The sequence below is a fragment of the Erithacus rubecula genome, assembly GCF_903797595.1.
Source record: "Erithacus rubecula genome assembly, chromosome: 21".
NCBI classification, from domain to species: domain Eukaryota; kingdom Metazoa; phylum Chordata; class Aves; order Passeriformes; family Muscicapidae; genus Erithacus; species Erithacus rubecula.
The window spans coordinates 2,363,426-2,372,777 of NC_136673.1; the positions used below are offsets into that span (position 1 = coordinate 2,363,426).

Sequence of the window (9,352 nt, forward strand, 5' to 3'; positions counted from 1 at the left end):
GAAAGCTCAACTTAATCTTTGGATAAATGTAATACAACATTTAGCCTGCCTCTTTCTCCCTCTCTCAGTTGTGGCTTGGCTCCCTTACAGCTTCTAAGAAAGTTTAGATATCTAAATTCTGCAAGAAAAAAATACTTTGGCAAAATAATCCTAAAAGCTTTTTTTTAAAAATTAAAACCAATAATTTTACATTCTGAACCATTCCCAAGACCTTACTCACTGTGCAACCTCCCGGGGATGTTGTGAGGTTTAATTAGCTCCAGTTGGAAAACGCTTTGAAGAGGAAAAGTGCCAAATATTGCTCCACTCAGGTAGAGCTAAAATGTCTAAATTATTACATCATAAAACAAATAATTTGAAAATTAACTCCTCTTCCTTGCCAGCATGACTTCACAGGGAATTCACTTCCCCAATGTGCTGGTAGGATCACACCACCAAATTGTCCAAGTGCTGGTGATCAGAGATTTTTGAGCATCATGGTGCCTTTGAGGCCACTTGAATTACTTAATTTTGGGATTGCCTGACTCACTTTTCCACAGGAGCCCTGATACTCAGGGAATTCTCAGTGCAGGTACTTGGCCACCTCTGCAGAAGATGCTGGTGAGTCTCTGAGCTAAAGCAGCTCAGCCCCAGGGTCTCTCTGGGGGAACATCTGGGCATTTGGCAAAGGTTATTTTTTGTTATTTAACAAGGACACGTCCTTCTCCCTCAGAACACAACGTGAGTTTGCTGAAGGTGTAAAAGTGAGGCTCAATCTCCTTCTCCCTGCACCAAGGACGTGATAATGACCCAAGGCTCCCAAGATGAGATTTTAATGAGGTTCTGCTCAACATCAGTCACTTCTCCACATCTGCACTTGGCAAAGGGGGCTCAGCCTCCAGCAGTGACCTTGTGAGGCTCCAACTCCAGGGCAGATCCCCCATCCCAGCAGCTGCTCAGCAGGGACAGCTCAAAAAAGGCTCACTGGAGGCTGTCATATTTATGGAATAAAGCACTTGGCTCGCAGTCAAATTACAAGTGATGAAAAAGGTTGTGAGACTCCTTGTACCCACGAGCTCCTTTGTTCCTTGACCAAATTAGCGCTGGAAGAACCACCTGCTATTCATGTGTTAATCGCATGATCGCTGCTCTGCCTCACAGGCTGCACACATCAAAGCCGCCGGTGTCACCCTGTTCCTGGGGGTTTCAAAGAACACCGTGAAACCGGAGAAGTTCACGACCTGCCCACAGCCCAGACCTTTATTTCCTCTGGAACCAGAACCAAACCACCGCAGGTTTGGCCAAGCAGGTGAGTTGTCCATCAGAGAGGACACGCAGACCATAAATCACCATAAATCACCTTTTTTCACCCAAGAAATGCAGAAGTTCAGACACTGCCGGGTGAAACAAGGTCCCACTGCCCAAGGAGGATCCCGGCTGCTGTCCCAGCCACAGCAGGGCTGTTTGCTGTGAGCTGTGACAGGTTTTCAGGAATTCTGGAGGAATTCTGAGCCTCCCCAGCCTGCACTGCTCCGGGCTGGCAGCTGTACTGGGGATTACTGTGCTGGGGGCTGGGGATTACTGGGAGCTCTCTGCACACAGAGCAAGCTGCAGCTCAGACCTACAGGACATGGGGTCCACAGAACAATCCCAGAAAAGGCTCTGGGGAGCTCTCTGTCGGGAGGAAAGTTCCAGACACCAGTGACAGATGTGATGCTGATGCGACATCTTTGCTGCAGAAAGAGCCTCTGGCTCTCTCGGGGCTAATCTAAAGTTCACACCACCGTGGTCATTATTTATTCAGCTCTGCTGTTCAGCTGCATTATTTGTAACACTCCATAATGAGAGAATTTCGAGGGGTGCTTCAGCTTTGGGCTCCACACAGAAGCTTCTCTATTTTCTATCCACAAGCCTCCAAATCAAGGTGTGAGAGAAAAAGACTGCACCACTCACAAGATGAAATGGGAAGGATCTTTGGAACTCACAGCTCTGACTAAGGAGATGATAAAAAACCAGTCACATAATTTCACTCTTGCTTATTTCCCTAAGATTGACCCCAAAGATTTTGTGCAGAGAGGGAAAAAGTTCTGCATAATTTTTACCGACTTGTTTTCAAAGAGCTCCTTAAAGAATGCAGGGAAAAAGGCAATATTCCATCATAAGGCAAAACAAACAAACAAAAGCAGAATAAAAATAAACTTTAGGGCAGTTTCTGGGCTCCATAAATAGTTACTTGACTGACTGTACAGTGACATCTTAGATTAAGACCAGTAGAACTGAGCTTAAAATTCAGCTGCCTTTTTGAGCTGTTGGTGAGGCTCTGCAGTGACCCCCCCCATCCCTGCTGCAGAGGTAAAACAATTTGTGTCATTTCACAATTATTGCCAGCTCAGACTGCACTCAGCTTCTAATCTCTCCTAGGTAAGCCAGTCTCACCTCACTGTGCTCTGTGAGACAGAAGCATCTCTGTGAGAAAGCTGGAATGAATCAATTGAGGGAAAAGTAGAACCAAATGAACACTGAGGATCATTGCAATGGGTCCCCCTTAATCACTGCAAAATGAGAACATATTTGCCATGACTGGGAATTTCAGGAGCACATGATGGCAAGCTCTGCTCCCATCCCTCCTGTGGATTTGTGCTATAAGGCAAAGACTCAATTACTCAGCACTAAATGCCTGGAAAGGACAAAGCCACTGAAAGCTACATAATCACCTTAAAGTGGATGAAACAGGAGAGTGGGGGAAATGTATGTCTTGTATAAATCTAAAAATAAAAGAGGGGGGAAAAAAAACCCCAAAGCCCTACAGTTAGTGGAATTTTAGGCCCAGATTCTTATTGGCAATATACAAAATGAAAACCTACAAGAAAGATACTTTTCACGTGCCTGAGACATTAAGGAACATTTTTAGGAAAATGGTGAAGGTGGATTAGGAGTGTGGAATGCAAAATTATGTGGCTTCTGTCCTCCAGATAAATCACTGTCTTTTTCATGACCACAGGAATACAGGAACAGCAGCAAAATAGGCCCTTATGGATTAAAAGAATAACTATAACTAACTTATACTAACCAGCACTGTGCAAAGAATAAACCACCCAATCCAGTGTTTTACTTTGCTAATCAAAACAGCACCTTGACCTTCAAAGAGATACAAATTCCAGAGACAAGCACGTTCATTTATCCACAAAAATTTAGCACTGTGAAATAAATTAATTTATATTAGAAAAAAAAAAAAAAAAAAAAAGAGGATATTGACACATTTCAGAGGAGGGGGGGGTAGAAGAAAAATCACCTGCTGATCCCACATGCTCTTGGTTTTATTTACATATCCACAAAAACCATGAAACACCAGCCCAGCCCCCCCACCAGCAGCATGGTGACATGGATCCCGTAGATGAGCAGTTCATTCATCAGGCTGAAGTCCACCCGCCGCCGCCCCAGCAGCAGCAGGATGATGGACAGTTTGTACTGGAAACGCAGGAAGATGCGGATGCCGAGGTACTGAAGGCAAAACAAGATCGACAGAGCCACCCAGAGGATGGAGGTGAAGAGGCTGCAGCTGAAGTAGAGCAGGAAGCGGATGAAGCCGTACATCCAGCGCGATTTCAGATAGATGTCGAAGTTGTTGTACTTGGTGCGCACCAGGTGCGCGCTGCGCACGGGGCCGCAGGCGGAGTGCAGGCAGGTGGTGTGCGGGCCGTGGAACGAGCGCACCCGCCGCGGGATGGGGATCACCGGCATCGGGCCCCGCCCCGCGCAGCCCGCCCCAGCCCACCAGCACCGCGCATATCAGGCGGCGGCAGCGACGCGCGGCCGGAGAGCGGCTGCGGCTGGGCGGGATGGCGGCGCGGGGAGACACCTGCAGGGAGGCACAGGGAGCAGACTCGGGTTTGCTGCTGCTAAATAACACGGGCAACAAACATTTTCTCTAAATAACACAGCCAATGGAAAGTTTCAGTTCTGCTGAATAGAGGGACTTGGCCAATTTCAGTATCAGCGTTTACTTCAACCTCAACTTCTTCCCTTAAACCTTCCCTTCTTCCGTTAAACATTCCCTTCTTCCCTTAAACCTCCTCTTCTTCCCTTAAACATTCCCTTCTTCCGTTAAACCTCCCCTTCTTCCCTTAAACATTCCCTTCTTCCCTTAAACCTCCCCTTCTTCCCTTAAACATTCCCTTCTTCCGTTAAACCTCCCCTTCTTCCCTTAAACATTCCCTTCTTCCGTTAAACCTTCCCTTCTTCCCTTAAACCTTCCCTTAAACATCCCCTTATTCCCTTAAACATTCCCTTCTTCCCTTAAACCTTCCCTTAAACCTCAACTTCATCCATTAAACCTCCCCTTCTTCCCTTAAACCTCCCCTTCTTCCCTTAAACCTCCCCTTCTTCCCTTAAACCTCCCCTTCTTCCATTAAACCTCCCCTTCTTCCCTTAAACATTCCCTTCTTCCCTTAAACCTTCCCTTAAACCTCAACTTCATCCATTAAACCTCCCCTTCTTCCATTAAACCTCCCCTTCTTCCCTTAAACCTCCCCTTCTTCCATTAAACCTTCCCTTAAACCTCCCCTTCTTCCCTTAAACCTTCCCTTCTTCCCTTTTCTTCCTCTTTGCTTCCTATTCCCCACACAAACAAACAACTTCCACGCCACATTCCAAATAAATTCTCCAGCCCATTAAAAAGTTTGCTGTGTTAACATTGGATAAAGAGGTTTGGTCTGAAATCATCCTAATTCATAAATCTTTCCTAATCTAAGGCACCCTGCAAGACCCCACCCACCTGAGCAACAATATTCATGTGAGAGCAGTAATACTAATGTATGTGTTTGCACTGGGTCATATTTCCTTTAAAAGGAAAAAAAAAAAAAGAGTTCTCAGAGTACTTTCACAAGTGGATTCCAGATCTGTGCTCATTTCCAAACTTGGCAAAGCTTCACCAAATAAACAAACTGAAAATAATGGAAGGTCTTGGAAGAACAATGAGGCAATCATGTTTTTCACACTCCACAGGATGTACCTCCCCTGGCTCAGGCCAGCCTTGTGCTCTCACTGTCACTGCAAGGCAAGGCCAGGCAGCCTTTCAAAGGCACCCACCAGTTTATTTCTCCCCTTGGGGACCTGCAGAGATAAGTGAAATTATCTTGATCTTCTGCAGTGTTTAGGATTTATAATCTTAACATCCTTCCACAGAGCCATTGTTGTGGTGTGAGTGATGAGCAGGAGCCTCTGAGCTGCTCTCTGCTTCACCCCAGGCTCCTGATGTGCCAAATTCCGGGAATTATGAAATGACAATGATCTCATCAGATAATGCTGGGAAACAACAGGGACTTCCCCAGACTCCTTGCACACCCAAGTGTTCAGATCCAGGCTGATCTTTCCTTTGTTGAACCAAAAATCTGACTGCTCTTAAAACTAATTCAAGAGTTACTTCAATAATAATCCTTTTGTTTCATTACTAACAGAACTAACCACAGAGCAAATTATAAAGCTGCAGGAAATTGTACTTTTGATATCAAAATCCTTCTCTGATATAATGTATATGAGTGGGGAAGTCTCTGCCCTACTTCCTGCCTCAAAATTCCATGGAAATGGAAACTCCATTTCTGCTCAGCCCCACGTTCCAATTCCTTTTGGGATTCTGTAATTCCTCACAGAAATGTGAGGCAGTATTAGCTCTATATGGATCAGGGACTACCAAAAAAGGAGTAGGGGCTAAATTATGATTTGAAGAATTTAGGAAACCAAAGGCTCTCCTCAATCATCACACACACACTCATAATTTTAGGTGCCCCTTGCCCTGTTTCCTGTCTGGAGCCAGGAAATGCCAATCAGAAATGTGGTGTGGCTTTTGCAAGGCACAGGAATTGCTCAGACACTGAACCAGCAGTGCCTAAACCCAACCCAGTTCTGTGCCTGGAGCATGTGACCCCACACACTTCCCACATGATGGGTATGAACTGCTCAGCATTTGCTCCCAGAGATATTTTTGGAGGACTAAAGCAAGACAGGTCAAAAATCACATGCTGGGGATTCAGAGCATTCAACTCCTGACAAGGCAGCCTCTCCCTGCAACTTCCTTTATCAGGATACAAAGTTTTCCAGCAAACTCTTGCACAGTAACTGTGCCTACCACGGGAACAAACAGCCTCTGGTGGGTTCATGATTTTTTGGATGAACTGAAATATCAAGACTGGAATGTGGGGAGGAGAAAATAAACTCTGAATTATTACATTTTAGGGGTGCTGCTGTCCACTCAGCAGGTCGGGGCTCCGCTGCTGTTGTGAATTCTTGGAACAAAGAGTGAAGTTTTCCTGTGACACCTTCTAGGAAGAGCAACAGAAACTGCTGAGGTGCTTCATAAACTCACAGCTCTCTGCACAGCAGCTGACCTAAAAGACAAAATGACACAGTAATTTTCCATTAGCTGATTTTGTGCATGAAAATGCTCACAATTATCCTCAAGAATGAATCTTTAAGCCCATGAAGACTCTAAAAAGAATCCAACACTCAGCAATACATGGATTCCAGCTGGGAAAATCAGTGAGCTGCTGTTCAGTGCCCGGACAGAAAATCACAAGCAGCTGGTGCTGGTCACCTTCTCCTGCCACAGACTGTTCTGGGGCACATGAAACACGATGAAGGGAGCACAGACTTTCCAAACTGAGTATGGAATAGCAGATCCTGCCCTGGGAGGGAGGTGGATTCATGTTAATCAGAGAAGTTTTGGAGTTTGTATAAACCAGAATACTTAAAATAAGAAAAGAACGTGGACCTAGATAAAGGGAAATATATGATTAAACCCACTCTGTTTAAATCCCCCTCTTATGAATATTGTGGATAACAGTTTGTAAAAGATTTTTAAAAAAAGCAGTTTTCCATAGTCTGAAAGGATTTTTTGCAGAATCAGATTTCCTGCCTTTGTGTGATCAATCACAAACTATCTGTCCAATTCTTCTGTTTTTTATGTCCCAAGACCAGATGGCTCCATGACCAATTGTCCCAAGAGCTGTCCCACGGAACTTTGGAAGTTTCTTTGACCACCACTGCTTACCTTGCAGAATTACAACAACGAAAAAATAGCAATTATTGATTATTACAAGGAAAACTATACTATAAAAAGGGAGCTGCAAACCAGGCTGGGTGGAAGCGTGGAGCGGGCGGTGACCCCTCACTTTCCCCAGCGCTGCTTGCTCTGTCTATATAAAACAAACCAATCTATATTTTGCTGAATATCGATACTTTTGTTTCTCATTTATAACATTAAGGGACAATGACAAATAAAGGTTAGAGCCGAGGGATGAGCGGCGGGAGGAGGGGAAACGCCAACTCCTCCTACATGGCCCGGATGGCGAACGGAACCGCGGCCGCTCGGGGAAGGAGCTGGGCCTGGCTTCCCCCGGTATGGCGGCGATTCAGCGCGGGGACAGTGAGGGACACCGGGCCCGGCAGTGACCGAGCTCCCCGGGGCGGAGCACCCGCCGCTGCAGGGCGAGGCCCGGGCCCCGCACTCCCCGCGGTACCCACGGCCGGACCCCGCACTCCCCGTGGCCGCGCCCCGCACTCACCGTGGTGCCCATGGCCGCGCCGGGCCCGGGCGGAGCGAGGCCCGGGCCGCCGGGCGCCCGCTCTGCGCATGTGCGGGGGCGGCTCCGGTTCCTCCGGTTCCGGCGGCGGCGGCGGGCGGGGAGCGGCGGCGGCGCGCGCTGATGGCGTCATGGCGGAAGTGGCGGAGACGCGTTGCCCTGGCAACGGGAGCGCCCCGGCCTGGTCACTCCTGGGGTCATTGGAGGGGGGATGTTATAAATGAGAAATAAAAGTCTCGTATTCAGCAAAATATAGATTGGTTTATTGTATATAGACAGAGCAAGCAGCGCTGGGGAAAACGTGGAGGGTCGCCGCCCACTCCACGCTCCCACCGAACTTGCTTTGCAGCTCCCTTTTTATAGTATGGTTTTCCTTGTAGTAATCAATAATTGTTATTGTTTTGTTGTAATAATTCTACAAGGTAAGCAGTGGTGGCCAAAGAAACTTCCAAAGTTCCGTGGGACAGCTCTTGGGACAATTGGTCATGGAACCATCTGGTCTGGGGAGATAAAAACCAGAAGTGGGAAGTCTGATCCTTAGCAGATAGTTTGAGATTGATCACACAAAGGCAGGAAATCTGATTCTGCAAAAAAACCTTTCAGGTTATGGAAAACCCCCTTTTTTCTTCTCTTTTACAAACTGCTATCCACAATAGTCATAAGAGGGGGATTTAAACAGAGTGGGTTTAATCATATATTTCCCTTTATATAGGTCCATGTTCTTTTCTTATTTTAAGTATTCTGGTTTATACGAACTCCAAAACTTGTCTGATTAACACGAATCATTTATCAATTATCACAGGGGGTCACTGTGGGGTCACTGTGGGGTCACTGTGGGGTCACTGTGGGGTCACTCTGAGGTCACTCTGGGGTCACTGTGGGGTCACTCTGGGGTCACTCTGGGGTCACTCTGGGGTCACTCGTGGCTGAGGTGCCCTGTCCAGTGCAACCAGAGCAGTAGCCAAGGGTTGTCCAGAGAATCCTCAAAAGACAAAAAAAAGTTCCTAAAAAACAAACAGAAAGAGAAAAATTCAAAACAATATAAAGGGAAGGAAACAATATAAAGGGAAGGGAAGGAAAACAACTTCCTGTGGGATTTAATTAGGAATTCTTCTCCAAAAGGGAAAGAATACACAACTTTGACATTGGCTCCCTGCCCCGCTTTCTGTCTGGGCAGTGCCACGGTGGAAAAACATTAAATAATAATAACTCAGGCCATCTGTCACCTCTCAGAGCTGCTGCTCTGCCCAGGCCAAACCCCTCCTGGTGTCCTGGTGCCTCCTGTAGCTCCTGCTGGGCTGGTTCCTCCCCTTCCCCTGCCCTGCAGAGCAGTTTGATCCTGAAACTGCAGAATTCTGGATAAGGCAGCAATGGGGGAGCTCTCCTGGGAAATTGGCATCTCCATGTCCCCCACCCCTCCTGCTGGGAGGGAGAAGGGGATGAGGGAGCTGAGACATTTCCCCATGGAACTGGGAACATCTGTTTGGTGATTTGGATAAGGAGGAGTGCCTCCCACACCCCATTTATTTCCCTCTGCCATTCTTGGGGGCTGGAGGTGCCACCCAGAGATGGGAATTTCAGCCTGAGCATCAGAATTATGAGGGCACTTTGTCTTTGCAGTTTTGCCTTGGGGAATCACGAGGATGCTGCTGAGTGGAGATGCAGCAGTGGGAGCTCCTGGTGTCCTGCAGGAACCCCAGAAATCCCCAGGGAGTTTCACAGAGTGACCCACAACCCAAACACGTGTGCACCACTGCCAAGGCTGACACTTTGAGCTGTTTGGATCAGAGTGACCT

At 47.1% G+C, this 9,352-nt stretch overlaps 1 protein-coding gene across 2 annotated transcripts; it reads right to left on the bottom strand.

Moving 5' to 3' along the window:
• Positions 1-3,275: 3,275 nt before the first annotated feature.
• TMEM250 (transmembrane protein 250) lies at positions 3,276-7,654 on the bottom strand. 2 transcript variants are annotated; one of them, XM_079324161.1, is made up of 3 exons: positions 7,539-7,654; positions 6,204-6,362; positions 3,276-3,838 (listed from the first exon to the last, which is right to left on the bottom strand). In XM_079324161.1, the coding sequence occupies exon 3, from the start codon at positions 3,718-3,720 to the stop codon at positions 3,301-3,303; it is 420 nt and encodes a 139-aa protein (XP_079180287.1). In that variant the 5' UTR covers positions 3,721-3,838; positions 6,204-6,362; positions 7,539-7,654; the 3' UTR covers positions 3,276-3,300. The 2 variants fall into 2 exon arrangements, 1 of the variants encoding a protein (XP_079180287.1); XR_013776581.1 differs by lacking the exon at positions 3,276-3,838 and adding an exon at positions 4,596-5,091.
• Positions 7,655-9,352: the final 1,698 nt, after the last annotated feature.

What these genes read in the sequence shown, in the direction of transcription:
- TMEM250 (XM_079324161.1), bottom strand. Translation starts at nt 3,720, where the DNA reads ATGCCGGTGATCCCCATCCCGCGGCGGGTGCGCTCGTTCCACGGCCCG.